This window comes from Buteo buteo, chromosome 27, assembly GCF_964188355.1.
Source record: "Buteo buteo chromosome 27, bButBut1.hap1.1, whole genome shotgun sequence".
Classification (NCBI taxonomy): domain Eukaryota; kingdom Metazoa; phylum Chordata; class Aves; order Accipitriformes; family Accipitridae; genus Buteo; species Buteo buteo.
In genome coordinates this window covers 7,432,166-7,452,060 of record NC_134197.1, presented here as the reverse complement: position 1 = coordinate 7,452,060, position 19,895 = coordinate 7,432,166, and the positions used below count along the sequence as shown (strand labels likewise).

The following is a 19,895-nucleotide window of genomic DNA, read 5'->3' as shown; positions in this document are numbered from 1 at the left end:
ATAAGGGTTCGGGATGATGCTGTCGTTTGGGTCCAACTCCTGAAAGATGTGTGCAACATAACACAACCCAAACACAACATCAAACTTGCAGCACTGTGTTTCTGCTATGTAAGGGCCTCTGCTAATGCTCTGTGGTGTCACCCCGAATTTTGCTCCTGACTTTCATGGGCGTTCAATGAGGCGCGATGAGGGGAGGTGAAAATCCATCTCCCCCTTGGCCCCAGGTGGGAGCCGGCTCCTGGCGTGCAGCGGGGACAAACCCGGGACTTCTCCCAGCCCTGTAGGGCTTTGCTTTTCCAAGTTGTCATATTTTGAAGCCCTGTTTCTTGATGCCTGTTACAAACCGTAACATTATTTTTCTCTCCTCATTTTTGGGTTTTTCATGTGTTGTTCTTTTTTTTTTTTGGTGGTAGGCAAAACGAAGATAATGAAGAATTTTTGCCAACTGGAGAAACCTCCATAGACTCCTACCCAAACTGGTTAAAATTCCACATTGGCATTAATCGGTACGAGTTGTATTCCAGACACAATCCTGCAATTGAGGCTTTACTACAAGACCTGGTCTCCCAAAAGATAACCAGTGTTGGTATGTTCAGATATATATCATTTTTTTATCATTATTTGCTCGTTGTTCAGGATCGCATTGCTGTTTGAATATTAATATTTTGCATGGCTTCTCTCTGGCATGCCTACAACATTGCTTCCTGACTTCTGTGCTCATTTTCCCTGTTTAACATAAAGAGATACTGCCAGCTCTGTATTACCTGAATAATCGCAAAAGTCTGCCAGCGAGGCAAACCCCATTCATTTTAGTCACGATCAGGCTGAAAGTGCCCTATTCAGTTATTTAAAATAAATACGATAATAAAAAAAAGGATGGAGAAAAGCAGAGAGCATCTCGCAGGAGCTAGATTTGCATGATTAGCCGATTATTATTTCGAAGGTTGGGTCTGGCAGCGCTCGTTTTCCCGAGGAAGGAGAGCGGCGGCTGACCCGCAGCCCTGCAGCGGTGGCTGCAGGAGGATCCGGCACCGCGGGGCTCTGCGGAGCCGCAGCTTCCCCGGGCATCGCGCAGGGAGCTCCCGGCGAGCCAAGCTCCCGATGAGCAGAGTTCAGCTCTGTTTATTCTGCTTGTAAATCCGCGACGGGTACGTGCCCGTGTCAACCTTTGGCTCTGGTTAAACAAGGTGACACAGTTCAGGGCTGTTCTCCGGGGCTGTGTAATGACAACGTGCGTCTCTTTGAATTTAGCTGCGTAGCAGCGCAGGGAAAAAAAAAAAAAAAAATTAACCAAACAAAAAAACACAACCCCAAACGAAAGGCCTGGGATACTAAACAAATGCACACCCCGTGGTTTGCAGAGGTAGGGAGCCGCGGCACGGCCGGCGGTTTCCGTCAGCCACGCAGAAAATGAAGTTGCTTGCGCTGACCGCAAAGTTGCTAAGTCTGTTTCAGAGGGATGAAATAGCAGGAGCTCTGGAAAAGCGCTGATGGTGTGTTGGCGCTGTGGGATGAGGTCAGCAGGTCTTTAACCCTGCAAGGCAAAAATTCCCCTGGCTTCAGCAGGAAACGGCCTGGGCAAGAATAGCACGAGCAGCCCTAAGGTTTACATTTTCCAGCGTGTGAATCACGGTGGCTGCTGAGCAGGAATAAGGGAGATCCTCTGTCATCAAGAGAGGACTGGTTTAGCTGATCCGGATGGAGTAGGTGTAAAATGCAGGATGCTTCGCCTCCGTGGATGGAGCTGCCCGCTGGCTGTACTCGGCACACAGCTCTCAGCTCCGCTGGGGCAGGATTTTGAGTAAAGCAGTTTGTGGGTACCCAGGTGCCATCCCACATGTTGGATTCGAGGGTCCAGTGGGCACCTAGCTCATGAGAGGTGACGGACGGGCTCGTTTATTAACCCGCGATGGGTTTTCTGTCCCGCAAACTCTGGATCAGAGTGATTCCTTAAGGAGCTCAGGTTTGACAATTAAGCCATGGATTTTCCCTTTTCTAGCTCAGATGTGACGCTCCAGGTAGCAGCAAACTCTGCCTGTGCTCCTCTGGTCCAGGCGGGAGGGTAACGAGGACGCTGTACGGATGTGTCCCGGGTGATTTTCTCCTTGACATAGCCCTCACCTTTCCTAACCTCTCCCGTCAACCAGTTTCTGGAATATTAGTGACACGGGCGAATGGGGACTGAGCCAGCGCTTTATAACACATTTGTTAGCGTTGCTCTTTGAGCACACCCATGGAGGAGGAAGAGACGCAGGCTGTAACCGCAGAGAGCGGCAGTGCCCAGGCTGTCCCCAGCGCTGTGCAGAGGTGATGCTCAAGCAAACCATCTCCTGGCTCATCTCTGGAGGTTTACACAAAATGCATTGGCCGTAGCGGTGTTTTGTACTGCATGGCTGCTAAGTGTATCGATCTCTAGTTCCCTCTTCAACACTTGAGAGCTCAGCCGCGGTGTCTGCGCAGGAGGAGAGCAGCGTTTGCAGCAAATTCGGCAGCATTCGAGCCACGAAGTCTGGCACTTCTGCAGAGTAGTGGGATGGTTAAGGTTGATGTAGGGACAGAGAAGCTGGTGGGAGAGAAAGGGAGGTAGGAATGAGAAGTAACAGTTTACTACTCACTCTTCACTTGATCTTCTGGGCTTGATCTTCGCTTGTGCTTCTGGGCATGTTGCTTAACCTCTCTATGCTTCAGTTCACCTAGCTGCAAAATGGTTATCATAAAAAATAGGAGTGAAATCCTAACCCTGGTGACGTAAGTGGAAGTTTTGCCATTTACCTCCCTGGGGCCATGATTTCACCTAATGTGTCGTATAGATGTGTCATGAGGTTTCCATTAATTATGATTTTGATAGAGCTCTCAGATCAAGGGGGAGAAAGGGCCACAGGACCACAGAGGAAGATTTACGATCGTTATTAGCGATTTCCTATGGGATTGTCTCTCTGTTAATGTTTGAACAAGGCTCTTCAGAGCCCAGTAGGGCCTCTTATGCCCCTAACAAAAACACCGAGCCATGGTTTCTATCAATGATTCAGTACAATTTCCATAAACTAAAACATGAGGTCCATTCGGTATTGGTGTCGGTCGCTGTGGGAACTGAGAGGGAATGATTCCTACACATAAATCCCAGTCTAAAATCCAGCGTATGGAAATGCAAGGGGTCTTTTGCCAATGTAGAGATGCCAGGATCTGAATTTTGCTGGTAGCATCCACTGCCTGCCTCTGTGGGGATTCAGGAGTTTTGTCAGGTTGCAAAGCAAGAAAAAGCATATTGTTAATATACTTTCTTTTTTATTACACAGTGCAGCATCTCTTATTTTATGTTGTTGCAAATTCTTTGGGTGTTTAAAAATATATGTTTTAAAATAACGCCTGTCAGTTTTCAGCTTACTGCAGAGCAGCAGCAGGGATTCAAAGGCATGTCAGATGATTAATAAAGAGTAATATATTTGACTAAAGGGCATTTATAGGGCTGTTATATTGTTTTGCATATTCCCGCATATCTTCTAATTTCGCTGGGTTTTTTCCTTACGGTCCATTTTTGTTGTTTTGCTTTTTGTTTTCTTTTTTTTAAGGCAGCTGCAAAGATGCCAGGTTAGAAGTACCAAATAAATGGAAACCTTCATAATGCCCAATCTTCAGGCTTCTTTTTGCAAGCAGGACAATTAAATATCCAGGCTTACATGCATTAGATGAAATGGGATATTGCTTTATCCAGTTTCTTCCCAGTGTTCAGATTTGCTTTGGCTCTAATAGAATTAGGTGATTTGCTGTGCGAGTTCTCGATACCTCCAGTAATTAGATCCAAACTGCAGCTAAATGGCTTTCTTAGCCACATTGTAATTTCTCTGCTCAGCTTGCATTATTTATGAAGGAGAGTGGTGACCAGATTGATCCCCCGCCATCTATCAGAACTGCTCACACGACTCTGTAACGTGCAGTGTTATTTTAAAATGAAAACGGTGACAGAAGCAATTCCCAAGAGCAGGGAGCACCAAGGTGACATTTTCTTGATGTTAAAGTTTAAATGGAACAAATCAATGGATGGGAAGGAGCATCACATTCAGCTCCCACAGTGACACCTAGAGCTGGCCTTGAAAAGGACAGGGTTACGCAGAGCTTTCAGGCTGAGGATGTATTCTGTGCCCTGCATCAATATATATATATATATTTCCTATTCATTTTGTTCAGCATAAAGGGATAGCTCTTAATTTGATTTAATTCGCTGAAAATTTCCTCTTGCCATAAATAGGAGCCTAGAGAGAATTGCTTTTGCACTGAGCACTGAAACCCAGTTTTCAGAAGAAGCACATGCACAGGCAATTGCACATTTCCTTTGCCTTTCATAACTGTTTATTGCCTGCATAAATAACCATAGTTAGCTATTTTCTTGCATATTTACAAGGCGTCTGTGCATAATTGTGGCAGCGCTGTCAGCAGTTTAACAACAAATATGGGATGGTGCATTGTAGAGGCAGTGTGGTCTTGGTCTTGCTTGTACTGCTGTCCAGAGGAGCTGTGCTGTGGGGTTGCCTGTGAGCAGAATAAGCTTTTGTCATTCCTGTGTTTCACTGGGTTTTATTTTTTGATTCTTTAAATTCTCTGGTTGGAAAGGTTTGGAAACATTACCTGACTGAGTTCATTTCTGAACCTGCAATGCCTTCAGTTTGTACAGGCAGTAATTAGAAAGCAAGCGCACAAGATTACTCAAGCAGTGAATAAATGCTGCAATTAACTGAGGTGGACTCTGCTTCAAGTCAGTTAAAAAAAAAAAAGAAAAGAGAAAGGCAAGACGCTAAATATTGAACATAAATTCTGGTGCTAAAGGAAATTATAAAAATCTCATCCAAAGGAATGGAAAAAGTGCTGTTGAGAACGTGTGAAAAACACAATGAAATGTAGCACCATTGATCTACTGTATAAGAAAACAATGAATCTGCCAAGAGTCAACAGATTGATTTAATGTACAGTTCCAGATGAAAGGAGGGGACTTAAAATGTACAACAAAGCCTCTGAATGGTTTCACAGATCTCTTCCCCTCCAGAAGTCTTTTCCTCTCTTGACTAAACCGAGAAAGGCCTTGGAAAAAAAAGTTAGCAGAATTGGCTGAACAAGAACAGATTAAGAGATGATGAGGGCTTGAATTTGTTTTGCAATATGTTCTTTACAGCTTGTACAGGGCCATGTCTCTAGCCTGGGGCAGAGTATTACTTGTTAAAGCCAATCAACACGTTTATGTTAGATTTAAGCTTGATCTATAAATAGGAGTCCAAAACGCATCTGAACGTCCTCTGTTTCAGATGTTAACTGCATCCCAGGCTTTGACTGGATCTCGCTTCTCAGGCATTAGCATTGCACAGCTAGATACGTTTTAAAATGAGGTAGTGCATCTTCTGTATCGGATAGTGTCTGTGGATCAGGAAGGGAATTCAGGTCTTGTATGGGCGAGGGGACAAGGTGGAGAAGTAGCAGACGTGGCAGGTGACCGTGACAACAGGCTCATAGGTGTAAATGGAGTGGGGATTTTTGGAGGGTTGATCCAAAGTCTGTCCAAGAAAACAGAAGTAATCCCACCGATTTCACTAGTCTTTGGACAAGACTCCAATCCCACAGACACTTGAGCAAAAAGATATCTCAGGGAGTTTTTTGCAAAGCCTCCTAAAGTTAGGAAGATTTCTGATCACACCCGAAAGCCGTTGCAGTGGGTTAGCAAGAAAAGTTAATGCTGCTTTCCATTTCCTTCTACTTTGGGGGGAAAAGAGAGGCTTTGAGTTGCCTGAGGATAAGAAGTAATGATGGTATTGGGATTTGTTTTTAACGCTATGCCAGTACCTCCAGGAACTGTATGAGACTTGATTTGAGGTACCTGCTGGGAGCTAGCAGGTTTATAAAGTCTTTTACAGAGCTGTTCATGACCTGTGATGATACGGTATTTTCAGAAATCTTAAAAAAAAAAAAAAAAGGTGAATTCAGAGTGTGACTAGTGGTTCCCTTGGAGTCAGGACAGCTTTACATTGCAAGGCCTTCTTAAAAACACCTAAGCCTGCTGATGGTAGACGTGACAGATTGCGATGGAGTAGCATCCTCCAGTGTCTTGGAAAATTGTATGTGCTGCTTCTGGGTATTACAATTTCTTCAGAAATGTTCCTGCGGGCAGTAGGTGAAGGCACAAGGGCATGTCCGGATGAGCAAACAGTGTTGGTTTGGGATAAGCTTCTGGAAGATGACGGGGCTCCTACTGTTTGGCCGTAATGGCCAGAGGGACTTGTTTAACTGAGGTCTGAGCAGGAAAGGGAGTTCCTGGAGGAATACAGCTCGGAAAATGAGAGGGAAGGCAGTAGGCAGATGTAACGCTAAGTTAGGACAGGGGAAGTAATCTGACCTAGAGGTCTGAGTGAGTCATCTCCAATGAGATCTGCTCTTTTCTGGCATTGCCACCCCCAAGATTTGGGCACCCTGGACTGCTCCCAAGTCTGCTTAGTTCAGAGGTGCACGAAGGGTCTTCCTGAGCTCAGAAGGACAGTCTAAGCTCAGGTGTTTCCCTCTCTGCAGGGATTACAATGTTAGACTCTGCCTAGTCTGGACTTGGAGGGTGGCTTTGAATCGCCTCCAGCCTGGCCAGCGCATCCGCGGCACCCAACGAGCAGCCAAAGTGGGAATATCTGTGTGCGAGTCCGGATCACGTGCGGGGAAGCCAACGCGGAGCTCTGGCACGGGTTTTTGGCCACGATGCATGTGGCTTCCAGCACACCCTGCCGTAAGGCACGATGGGACGCCGTTCTCACCAATGTCTGTTTTGGGGAGGTCCAAAGTTGACTCCTAGTAGCAGTGGAAGGACAACATGCCAGCAAAACTTGTGTTCAGTCGAGGCTACTATTGCAACCAATTAAGGCAATACAATAAGATGGATCTAAAAAGACCAGGGAGATGCTTTTGTCTTACTTCAGCTCAATTCCTTCTGACAGGAAACCAGGCCTTTGTGTCTCATGGAAGAATTATTCTGAATTGTTAATCTTCTCCATACCTTTCCCTGCTTGGTGATGACACACTCGTCGTTGAGTTCGGCTGCTAACAAAATCATTATGTGTCGAGTGGCTTCAATTTGCTGAGAAGGCAGTCTTCTTAGTGTATCTGAAACTTTGTGCTTAGAAAAGGGCGTGCTGGAACATCCTTTCTTCTTTTTCTTTGCATTGCTGTGATTTCCCAAACACTTGGCTTCCCAGCCCGACCTCAAAATCGGCTCTATCTTTCTCTTTTCTCTCATGGGCTTACAGGATCTTTGGTATATTTTGGACATACATGTCTCATGGAGGAGAGGGAGCCAATCTCTAAGTCCTGAGCTCCTCAGAATTGAATGAAAAACCATAAATTACATCAATTTTAGAGAAAAACCGTTCTGTCTTCGGTTGGTGTGAGCAGTCTGCAAGCAGCTGTGTTGAGGTCGGTGGGCTGGGGAGATTGTGTCTGACAGACGGGAGGCAATTCTGCCCTTTGGCACTGAGGCTGATAGTACTGACCTATATGGAGATAGCTCACATAAACAGGGGTGCAAATTCAGGTTCTGCCTTAAAGAGCTGGGCAAATCCCGCGCCTTCGGCAGCGGCTGGGCACGGAAGGTGGTTGGGGCTGGTCCTGGGCATGGCAGGGGAGCTCCAGCTGCCTCTTTGCTGTCCGGACTAACCAGGAGCGTTCCCAGAGCGCGTAGCTGGGCTGTGATGGTCCTAGGGCAGCACACGTAGGTTTTTGGCTGGAGGATTGCTGCTTCTCGTTGCCTTCAGGCTCTGGACTAGGTACAAAAACGCCTGCTGCTCCTTCTTCCCTCAGGTGCGGATCAACTGACACGTTCTGCCCAAGAGAGGGAGTTTAATATGGGTGAAAGCCATGTGCTTCTGCTTTACCTGTTCAGTACAAGTTATTTAATGCCCTTTAATTTCTAATTATTTATTTGTTCCTTTGGGATAAACTGGAAATGCAAGAGAAGGCTGGGGTCAGCAAAACAGCAAGGCAGGAGGGATTTTATGCTAGGGGAAGTATAATTACACTGACCAGATTTGCATAGCATTTTGTTGCAAAAATATAGATTACAAGTGCTGAAAGAGAGCTGATGACCTGTCAGTAATAAGGCACAGAGATGAGTAATTAAAAGGATGTGCAGCTAATGGCATTGGTTAGAGGAAAAAAATGTACAAGCTATATAGGTGGAACAAGGGCAGCTCTAAGCCAAAATTTACAGAGCAAGGTAACTTGACATTATGTAGTTCTCCAGTTGCCATAGGTTTTGTCAGAACTGTAAAGAAAGGGATTGATTATCTGGTCATTCATAGGAAGCATTTTTAAAGGACTGACTCATCCACACAGACACGACTGCCATGGCCTGCCTCTCCAAACACAGAAGTGAATTAAGGAATCAGGGTATAGGTCATTTCATTTATTCAGAGCAGTTTTGATTGAGATGGTAAAAAAGCAGCCGGTTTGCCAAAGTATATATTTATCTTTTTTAAGTAGCCTTATCATCAAGTGAAATGCGTTTTTATGAATTCTTATATTAAAAAAAAAGGCTTTAGAAACACTATAATCTGGCTGTTAACATGATACTGTCCAAATTGTTCAGACTGGTATGAATAAATGTCAGTCTTAAATTCCCATTAGCTCTTCAGCTGGCAAGTGAGCACATTTAATGTTTGAGCAAAAGCAGCCCTCGGTGTGCGGTGTGGACCCCAGTCCCTGCCGCCTCCACGTGCCCTCTCCCAGCAGAAGCAGTGACCCGCTCCCCACTGCTCTGCTCTCCTGTACGAACCGCCTTGGGATCCCTTCAGGTTAATGGATGGGCTTGGATACATATCCGTTGGGCATAGAGGAGGTGAATTTACGTATCTCTACTGCTCGGCAACAATTATTGAAATCGCAGCAGAGAGCAGAGATTGCTATAGTATCTGCTCATACTTTTAATGAAGGCGATGTCTGCTGCGCATTGGACTGTACATCCCCGCTGCAGTTGTCTTCAGAAGTCCCCCATCTCCTTCCCCAGTGCGTGTCCCTTGTTAGAAGGAACTCCAAAAGCGATTGAAGACAGAAAACAAGACTCCAATGGTCTGTTCCTATACGCGTTGCTCAGTTAGGGTGCTTATGGAGGTCGTAGTGGTCAGCTGAAGAAGGCAAAGGCATGTCAGGGAGTACGATCCATTTTTAGTCCTGGTCGGCAGCTCAAAGCCTTCTCTGATACTCTGCACCCACTGAATAATCTTTTGTCCAGTTCGGATTACCCTGCTTGGTGCTCAGATGCTGCAGTGCTGAATCTAATAGAGAGCAAAAGATACATGATTTTGTTTCAAGGAAGCTGAATGTAAGTAGATCCACGTGTAGCATTTTAAAGCGGTTTTGTTTTTTCCCCACAGCGATGAAATCAGGAGGCACCCAGCTGAAGCTGATCATGACGTTCCAGAACTATGGGCAAGCATTGTTCAAACCGATGAAGTAAGTAAAAAAAGTCTGTGTTGTAAAGTGAAATTGTGGTGGAATAGCCTGTTGCTATTTTCTAAGCTGTTAAAAGTTTACTGTAGTATCTCTCAAGGTTAACGTGCCTGGTTCCCTAGGCTCGCTGCTGAATGTAGAGCTTCAGGGTCCGTGGAAACCTTGCCCTGCTAGGCTCATACTAGGTACCAAAGAGTCTTCAGATACATTACAGCCTTCTCAGGAATGTTATTCACTCTGATCTCTGTGAAATCTCCCGTCATAAATACAGGATGTTTTCAGCATTTCTTTCTTATGTAAACTTACTCCGCAGGCCTGAGCTTTATCTCGTGTCAGTGCTCCTCTGGAATACGGCCAGACAAGAGGGATGGTTCAGAACAGCTTTGCAAAGAGCTAGATAGTATTTGTTCGATAAATTATATTTAATCCGTTGATTTATTGTTGTTTGTATTAAAGGTTCGTATTAGTCATTTGGCTGTGGCTATGCTGACTCCTATGAAAATAAGTTTATCTGAGAGCGGTACTGCAAGGTAATGAATCTAGAAAGGGAAGGACTGGGATGATGCAGCCTTGGTTTGTGCCTGCCTAGATCCCATTGAGATGAGGGAAGTTATTCAGATACAAAGCAGATGTAAATGAGTTCTGAATCCTGACCTGTATGTTTGTGTTGTAATAAAGAAAATGACTCTGTGCTTATTGTAGAGGGTTTAGCAAAGACACTCGGGGCTGCAAAATGTTTAATGAAGCTACTCAGTATCTGTGTCAAGGGTACCACCAGAATAATAAATTCATTTCCTCCTTTTGTTCCCACTGTAGGGAAGTTCAGTTAATTTCCTCTAAGACGGTCCATAAAAGACTAAAGTAACCGAGAACGAGTGGTTTGGAATATGTGTTGGCATTGTGTTACAGCGATAGTGGGGAGCACAGCTCAGGGGGTAAGCTGCTGGCTGGAGACTGAGAAATTCCCTGTTTCACTATAGATTTTGCTATTCTGACCTCAGACAGGTACAGATTTGACTTGATCTTACTTGACTGCCAGAAGGGCCAAATAATTGGTCCCACTTGCCTTCAACCCAAGTTTGAGCAGGAACCCTCCTTACGTGCTGTGTGTTCGTCCTGGGAATCACAAGGAAATCCTATGAACTTCCAGGGAGTCCAAAGCATTCGTGCAAAGGCCAAATGCCTCTGTGTTATTTCCCAAATTGCACACAAATTTCTCCCTGTTTCTAGCGGATCGTTGATTGCCTGAGAGAGGTCAGAGGAAGCCCAGGTAATACTGACAAGTCAGAGGGAAGGTGGTGCCAGAGAGCATCTGCTCCAACATCTTCCCTTCCTCTCTCTGCCCTCTCCCTGATCATCAGATCATCAGATTATCCGTTCATGGGTCCCTCCCCTATATCTACAAGTTTGATGCATATAGGTACAATTCTTAATTGTGTCTTGTCCCACATGCGAAATGAAGAACCCAGCAGGTTCGAGCAGCCTTTAAGTATTTGGCAGAATCATGGTTGTGCTGTTGGCTTTTTACATAATGTGTGATTTGTTTGTTCTCCGTTTGCTCAGATGCAGATAATCTCAATCTTTATCATTGGTATGACATTGTAATTCTGGGAATGCTAATGAGGTCAAATCACAAGTTTACCGTTTCTACTGTACTGTACACAGCCTCAGCAGGATGATGGATGACAATAGAGGTATAGCCACATTCCTGTGTAGAAGCAATTACTACCATCCACTAGAACAATAACAGAAAACGATGATGTCTTAATCACTCCCTTTGCTTGATTTGAAGGGCAGCAACACCCTATTTTCTCACCGCTCTTTGCATTACATACGCTACTGGAAAAAGCAGCGTTAGAGCTGCCGTGTTCCCAGGCACCACACCTTACGGTAGCAATGCTGCCGCGTTTGTGCTGAGCGTCGCTGAACACATTAGTGATTTTGAATAAGGATGTTTGCGAGCGTTTGTCTTCATTCTGATAACAGTGAACAGGGAGCCAGGTGCTCGGCTAGCGTAAATCTTCCGAGCTCCTTTGGCATCTGGTCCCATTGGCCTCTTTCACCAGCTTGTGGACTGTTGTTGATGAAGTTCTTGGAGAGGTTGGCAGCATCATTTCTTTATACAGAAATAAGCAGCCTAGAACTAAAAAAAAAAAATAAAAAATCAGGCTTTAAAGCTATGAGACTTCTTGTAGGACCTTCTTCAGGCCCTAGGCACCTTCCGGGCTGTTTCTGGTGCTCCCTCTTTTCTGCAGGGTACCCTTCTGATCCAGGCTTCTCAAAGCTGGCTGTGCCTTCCCAGGACAGGAGGCTATAGGGAGCTCACAGGTCAGGGCCAGGCATCTCTGGTCATCAGGACTGGCAGTATAAAGTACATTTTTTCTAAATAGAATAATTTGAGGACCATGAAATGTCATCTTGGTGGCTACTTCTGAGATGAGGTGAAGGAAGCCCTTGGTGGATGGTCAGGACGTCTCCATGCAGTGCATCCTGTGTGTTTCAGTTGTGACTCTGTTATCAGCTCCATGGCTTTTTGAAGCAGCAGAAATTATGCTTTTCTTTCTCCTGAGTTGATAAACCTCTTCATACAAGCAACCTTCTTCATGAACCCCAGGTAACAGGAACATTAAATAGTACTGAGTGTCCAGCCGCAAGTGAAAACTGGGGCCTCAGTTTATCTCTCCGTGCTGGAGGGGGCAATATGAGTTTCGTCTCTATATCAAACTGAACCGAGCCACTGTTTTTTAGAGAATAAAGTTGGCATCAGTAGGATTTCAGGCCTGATCCCAAGGAAAACTGGTAATCCAGAGTTTCCCACCCTGTCTGGGATGTGAAATGCTGAAAGCTGAATGGTGTGAAGTACATATAGGGTAACACGTAGACACGAGACCAGTCTCTACCTGGATTTGACTCATTTGAACTACCTGGAAAGCTGTTTTTGCTATACATTGCTGTAGTCAGTATCTTCCAAACTGAATAATACCTGTGAACCCTTCCCTGACACGGTCGGGCATCTGCTGGCAGGAGGGGAGATCTCCAGACCTTTGGCAGTGACTTCTGCAGCGGAGTCACAGCAAAATGTACTCGCTGGCAAATTGCTTGAAACCCCACAGAATTCATCTGACTTGCTCTGCCCTTTCCCAGCCTCCCAATTCCACGTTGAATTTATCCAGGGAGCAAGCCAGCTCCAGAAAGGCCCAGGCAGGATTTGGAAATGAGGAAACCAGAATCTGCCTTTGGCACCTTTTGTGCTCAGTGTTTGACATTAACTGACAACTCCTCATGTGGTCATTGATTCAGGCTAGTGGAGCAAATGAGAGGAGGGAAGCTTAACAGTCAGGGAAATGTGATAGCGGTAAATAAAGCCTGATCAGCTGCAATTATTTTATTTATTTGTCGCTCTGCATCTTCATTTCTGAAATAATTGCCCATAAAGTATTGCAGAGCAAGCCAAATCTCTTTATAAATCCTATGGCCCAGTGTAGATTCCTTTGCTAATTCCAAATGCATCATAGAAAAAGCGAGTATTTGCTAAAACTCCAGGGAAGATTTAATGTATTTGCAATGTATCTTACAGTTAATGTGTAGTTTTATTTAGCTCATAACAGTTCAATCATACAAAATTATTACCATATGGGACAGGAAAAAAATAACAACCTCCCCTTCTCCCATGATTAGTGTGTATAACTGTACTAGTATTGTACAGCATAATAAAATTTATTTACATGATCGCTGATATCTGCAGCTGCAGCTTTCTATATGACTTATCAGTCAGGTAGGGATGGTGTAGAGCCATAAATTTCAGAGGGTTTTGGCTTATTTGTCCAAAAAGAACATGCACTTTATAGTTTTGTTTGGTTTCCCTTTGTTTCTGCTAGCTGCTGGAGTTAAATAGCTGGCTCAGCAACAAAACCAACACACTATTTTTTTCCTTTCCAAGGCTTTATTCTTGAAGGGGGAGATTCTGCTCCAGCAGAGTCAGGGTTAGGATTCCTATTGCATATGCTGGTGCCAGGATTTTGAGAGAGGTTTTTACAGCTCCTTATGGAAAAGCCGAATAGGATCGAATAGAAAATGGCATTTTGTTATAGGAGTTGTGAGAAAAGTGTCCTGTGGTACGTGTTTAAGAATGACATCTCTCATTCCCAGTTTTATAGACTGCTTTGTAGAAATGTGTAGAAAGGGTATTCATTATAAAATCTTTGAGGTTTATTTGTTCCATTCAAAGAAATACTAGTGTATCTATCTAGTGAACTCGCTTTTGACTGAAACTGAGATAAAAGCCAGTTCTGTTCCAGCTTTAGATTTTGCTTGATATTTTTAACATCTTTCTTTCTTCTGTTTTTACAAGTCGCAGTACAGGATTGGTAAGAGCCACATGGCTGTTTCTTTCAGTAACTGAAGTTCGCAGTAAAGTCTTTATTAAAGTCGCACCAATTAGCATCAGGGTGATATCAGGCCAGAAGAGACTTTTGGGGTGATGAAATCCAGTCTCCTTGAATCGCAGGCGATTGTCTCACGAAATCCCGTTCATTAACTGATCAAACACTCTTGATCGCCTTGTTTGTACCTTTTGCCCCCGCTGTGCCTCCTGAAACTCGCTGCTGTAGAAATGTTGTAGAAATGTAGAAATGCTGTGGGAGCATCTCCTGGTTCCTGCAGCCCTCCGAGACACGACCCATCCCAGCACCAGCCACAAAATGAGCTGGGAGTCACGGTCTAGCGCAAAGCTAGCGCCCTGCCGAAATAAAACAAGCACACTCACCTTTAAGCTTCCGTAACGTTCCTGTGGCATATCTTTTGGCTCAAAGACATCCACACTGTTAGCTGGGCTGGAATCTAGCAGCCAAGGTCATGGGGAAGATAATATTTTTCTTTCGAGTGGCAAAGGAAAGCTTTTTACTGGCTTTTAAATGTCATACATATAGCGACAAAGGATTAGCAACGTTCTTTAAGTTTCTCTTTGATTTCCTTTCAGGATTGCTCAACAAATAATGCATCTTTTGATAGGGATATTAAATAAGCCAAACAATCCCCGTAATATAAACAACTGTTAATCGCTTTCATTTCCTACAGTAATATTCCCTTTCCAAAGCTGCAGTGTGACTGTTGTACCTGTGAAATGCAGCCTCCAGGCCTGATTATCATATCAATTAGGCTGGTATAATTCTTCCGAATTGGTAGCATTGCTTCCAAATCAGAGGAGTCGAAATGAACCTCCGAATCGGGGCCATTGGAAGATTGCTTTCCTTATTACATTGCATATCATGCTGTTTTGAGGAAATATATTTTGCAAACCTGTTGCATTTCAGCTGGCAGGCATCCAGTATAAACATACTGTTATAAGTCAACATAGCAATTAAATCAAATTGCAGTGTTTTCTCTGAGCAGCTAGAGAAGTGAGATATGCATACAGTAGCTGCTATGCTAGAAGCCTTCCAGGATTAACACTTCGGCACACTGGAATGTGCTGTGTGAAACCTGACTGAGCAGTCGCAGGGCAAAGTACAAACCCAGCCGCGGTGTTTTGTCACTTGGCTTAAGCCGTGTTACTCTCCCGGTCACTGGAGAATGCTGGTTCTGCGCAAGGTGTGTTACCGGCGACCTTAAGCTGAATAAACTGGTCGGAAAGGTTGAAGCTGGTAATCCCAGAATTCAATTTATATAGGCGTATTTTAAAATTGCAAGGAGCGCTGTCTCGTTACATCATGAAGAAGAAATGTTTTCTTTGCTGCTGGAAGTAATAATCAGTAATCAGATATTCTGTAGACCTCGTCCATGAGATTTTGGGGTTTTTAAGGTCATTCAAATCCTTACCTACCAAATCCCTGCTGAAATGTTTACCCGAGTGAGACTGACAGGCAGATTTGTTCATACTTACATCAGGAATAAATCTGGAGTGAACTGGATGAATTACATCACTTGATATTTAAAGTACATGAGATCTGAATGTGGTCCTAAATAAGGACAGTAGAGGTTGCCGTGTAGTATTTTAGTTCTTTAACTTTTGGTATATTGTGCATGAAATATTTTTCTCTTTTATAACTAATCCTATTCATCAGAGCAGACTTCTTCAGTATTTCAATGCAAATTGTGTTTTCGGACTCAGCCCTGCCTCTGGTCCAAATCTCATTTATGCAGACCGGAAAATTTGCGGTGACTTCAAGGGGAGCTGGATTAGGACTGAGGCTGACTGATGGCCCTGGACAGCAGTGAAATCCAGTCTTCTGTCTGTCAGCCTGCACCGCATCTCCCCTTGCCACAGCTCAGCAACTGCTGGCTGAAATATTGATCAATCCCATCCAGCCCAGGAGAGATTTGTTCTCAAATTCTGCAAGCATGTTTATGAAATGACCCCAGAGTCAACGTCTGCAATGTCCAGGTAGCGCAAAGGTTGTCCGTTTCGATTAGGATCCGCAGGGAACCGCGACAGCAGCGTTTCACCGTGCTGACAGCCAGGAAGGAGAAAACAAACCTCTTTCCCTCTCTTTGGGCACCAGCTCTGTTGTGGTGTCCCAAGCCGAGCTGCACTGGGTTTTCCCCTCCTGGAGCTGGGCAGGAGCTGCTCGGAGCCGGGACGGGACAAGATGAGTCCCGGCGGTGGGAGGGAGCAGACTGTTTTGCTGGATATCACCATGTCCGTGGGGTTCAGCCCCATCCCGCTTCCCAGCACTGGGAAGCTGCCGTCCACCGCTGCTGGTGAATTCTCCGCCAAATCCCTCTCCCCTCGCTTCCCACGGCATCTTCAGCTCCTGGCAGGAGAAGACTTCACTCCGCAGCTCACAGAAACGTCAGCCCCACAGTCCCTGGGACTGGGGCTTCTTGCACAAATAATTCAAGCCTTGCCTTTTTCAACTCGTTCGGGGTTTCTCCAGCAGATGATAACGCGATGCTCAGTATCTATTTTTGTCCGTGTCTTACACAGATGCAAATGGCCACAGGTACTGACTGTACCTGCCCCTTATCACCGTTTTAAGGAAAAGCTGAGTGGGCAGTCAGATTTTACAGTAGTGAAGTGTCTCTGCTTGATTAGCCGCTTTCTAAGTGCTTGTAGAATCTTGCTAATTAGTCTTCGGGAACAAAGACATCCTGGTGTTTATTTTTTCTTTAAAGCCAGTTATTGCAGCAGCTAACTTTTTTTTTTTTACATGTTACCACAGTGTATTAGGAAAGAAGCATCTTCAGTGTCTGATTTTAATCAAGCTACTTCTCCATTTTAATTTTCTACGTACCAAGAAATGCAGTCCTGTGGCTTTGTCTTTTAATCAGAGACCCACTTTCAGTTCCTCAGTTTATTATTTCACACATTTTACCCTGTATCATCTGTGTAGAAAAGCAGCAAATGTTATCGAGGGAAGAGCTGGCATGAAATACATAACCTGTAATTTACTGCTAAGTAACAGGGCTTGGCACACGGGGGACTCGTTGGTGCAGCAGTGAAGTAAGATGTCCTTAGTAAATCTAAGCAAAAAAACGTGTCCAAAATGTTTTCAGTGGGATATGCAGATACCACTACCCTGAAATATTTCATGGGAATTTGTCTCCGTTTCTCTACAATTTATAATCCTTAAACTAGGCTCAAGAGACTGAAATGCAGGGAGGGAAAATGATTTGTGCAAGACTTGTGGTGTAAACTAGAGGCTGAAGCTGTTTTCTCTCTGGAGCAGCTCGCACAGCTTTATCCTGGAGATGAGTTGCACTGTTCTCCTCTCCCCCCTTGGAAGGAGTTATTTTTGGATGTTTTATGGAGCTAAATTGCTCCCCCTCTGCCCTTGGTCCTTATCTCACACAGGGATAGCTCTGGGGATCCCCATGCTTTGGAGGATGGAGATGGGGATTTGGCCACTCACGCCAACATTTGTTTGGAGTTTGCTTACTCTTGGAACATCCAGCTCCTTCAAGCCCTCAACATTTCTACAGGTTTCTTGAGTTAGGGCTGCTGGCTCTCAGAAGGGGCAGGAGATGAGCAGCAGGGCAATGGAGCTGATGAAACGGCGTGTCTGGTGGCTGAGGACCCGCGTCCAGCGTTGCTGGAGGACACCAGTTCGGGCGATACAGTCCCGTGTGGTCAGTGACGAGACGAAGGCTGGGTGGCATTCGGGAGAGACCCACAACCGAAGGAACGGCGTCTTGCAGGTCAAGACAGGAAGGTTTTGGCAAAGCTGAGAGCCGTAGGAGAGAGCGCGCAGCGCCCGTCCAAACGACGCCCTTGGCGCGGTGCTATTGGTGACTCACTGTTGTAAACAAACAAAAAAGTGGGTTTAAAATAGCCGTAATAGCTGTTAATAACACAGCTTTAGGACATGCTGGACATTTTTGACTTTTTATTTTTTTCATTTTCAGTATCTGGTTCAATAGTGTTAGTACTTGTTGACTTACAATTTTCCACCCTGCCATAACATTCTGCATGTGGGTAAATAAAAGTGAGAAAGCCTGAAAGACTCATTTGCATGTGAAGAAGTAGCAGAAACCCAGAGTAAATAGCATCTGCAAATGTGTGGGAGCTGGAGAGTGGGGGGGGACAACAAAACTGTTGTAAATAGAAGCAGTTTAAAGTGCTGGATTATGTGCTATGGATAATAAAATACCCCAAGCCAGCACGTAAGCCAGATACTGTTCTCAGCAGCAGCGTCCAACTGATCCTGTTAGCACTTCAAGCCCCTTTTGTAAACCTTGCTAATCGGTGGTCCAAATTCTTCATGCAGGGGTGGTCACCCGGCCAGAGGACAAATAACGCCGTGGCTGTGCATGGAGACCTGTAATAGTTAGCAGAAATATTGCACACAGGATTCAGATACACACAGGCTGTATATGGATTTTAAGCTGCTTTGATTAGCTGGCATGAAGCGGCAAAAGAAATGAAGATGTTAAATTAATCTGTAGATTTAAGGGGAAATCTAGCAATGACTGGTATTATTTTCTTTAGTTTTCAATATGACTGGCTTGTATTTTGTTTAATTCTACCTCCTGATACACAAGAAGAGAATTTTGACCCAGCGTATTTGTGTCTCCCTGTATTTTGTGCCTGTTTGACTCACCACGATACGGTCATCCGGCCAAAATTTCAAACAAATCTCTTTTGCATCTGATTCTTTAGGGGTTTATTAAGCAGAAAATCTGACTCCCAGGGCACAAACCCCAGAGGTTTTTCAGCCTTTCGTGTTGCAAGCCCAGGTTCTGTGTCAGGGCCCTGAGTTGAGCCTCAACCAGGAGGAGGGGAAGAGCGATGCCGTGGTTCCGACGCCAGCTCTGCCTCCCCGGGGCTTTTTTTGCCGGCAGAAGGACGGGATGCAGTGAGGAGGCTTCGGGCCAGCCCTGGGCGAGGTGGGGACGGCAGCCGTCCCCTTCGGCGGACACCCAGTGCCCCCACGAGCCTCCGTGTCTCCCCCCAGTTCCCACCAGCGGCCAGCCTGACGTCTGGGGGCTCTGACACCCATAAAACAGGGTGCCCGAGGAGGGCAGAGCCCGCTTTCCCCGTTGCCTGCCTAATTCTCCCATTAGAAGAGAATTAGGAAAAAAAATTAGCTGGAAAAAAAAAAAAATTAGCTGGGAAAAGCAGCTCCAAGTTGAATCCATCTGGTTTTTTTGCAGCCTCCTGCCCCCAGGTACGAGAGCTGGGGAATTCAGCCCCAAACGTGCCCTTTTTTTGCTCTGCCTGACCTACTCGTTGCTGCCCGCGGGGAGCCGCGGGGGTTCCTGCTCTTCTCGTGCCTTTGCTTCGGAGAGTCCGGCTTTTGTGTTCCTGATTGTATCACGGCGTCTCGAAGTTCTCTTGGCGCGCGCTGGGTATTTTGGTACAGGAGCCGCTTTTTATGGGCTTCTGTAGCACTCGGGGCACTAACGCTTCGCCCGAAGCAGCGGCGAAACGTCCGCTTTGGTGCTGCGGCACCACGGGGCAGCGCCGATCCGGAGCGATTCCGCGGCTCCGGGCGGTGTAAACCCAGCTGGGGTCCTGCTCCCGTTAGCAGTCGGCGAGGCCAGACGGAAAAAATGGGTTTTGCGGCGTATCCAGGCCACCTCTTCAAATTCCGGCTCTTTTGGCACCCGTGAAATTGTCTGACAACTTGTGAGCGGGCACCGTGCCACGCAAGCAGATGGGCACGGATGTCCTGGCAGCCAAGAGCCTGGGATGTTCATCTGGCAGAGGGGAGCGAGAGCCGAGCTCCTCGGTGCTCCTGTCCAAATACCCGTCCCTCCCGAAGTTACGGTGGGAAGAGCGGGCACGGCGATGGGGTGTCTGCTTTGGGCACGGGGTGTTTCCCGGCGGAGGCGATACTCCCCACGGTCTCTCCCTGGTTCCTGCCGCTCCATCGCTGAGGACGAGGTAGTTTCCGAGATTTTTTCAGCCCCAGCTCCCCGTTTTGTTGGGGACGGCCAGCTCCAACGCTGTCCTGTGTCCTCCAGAGACTCACCCTGAAGGCGACAGCACA

The 19,895-nt window shown here is 45.7% G+C and overlaps 1 protein-coding gene across 2 annotated transcripts in view; it reads left to right on the top strand.

The window, feature by feature from the left end:
- The window catches only part of FAM20C (FAM20C golgi associated secretory pathway kinase), a 60,618-nt gene that overhangs the window by 3,335 nt on the left and 37,388 nt on the right, over positions 1-19,895 (top strand). For both annotated transcript variants that reach the window (XM_075058381.1, XM_075058382.1), the window contains 2 exons: positions 414-586; positions 9,390-9,468. In XM_075058381.1, coding sequence (XP_074914482.1) covers positions 414-586; positions 9,390-9,468 — 252 coding nt within the window. The remainder of the gene's footprint in view (positions 1-413; positions 587-9,389; positions 9,469-19,895) is intronic.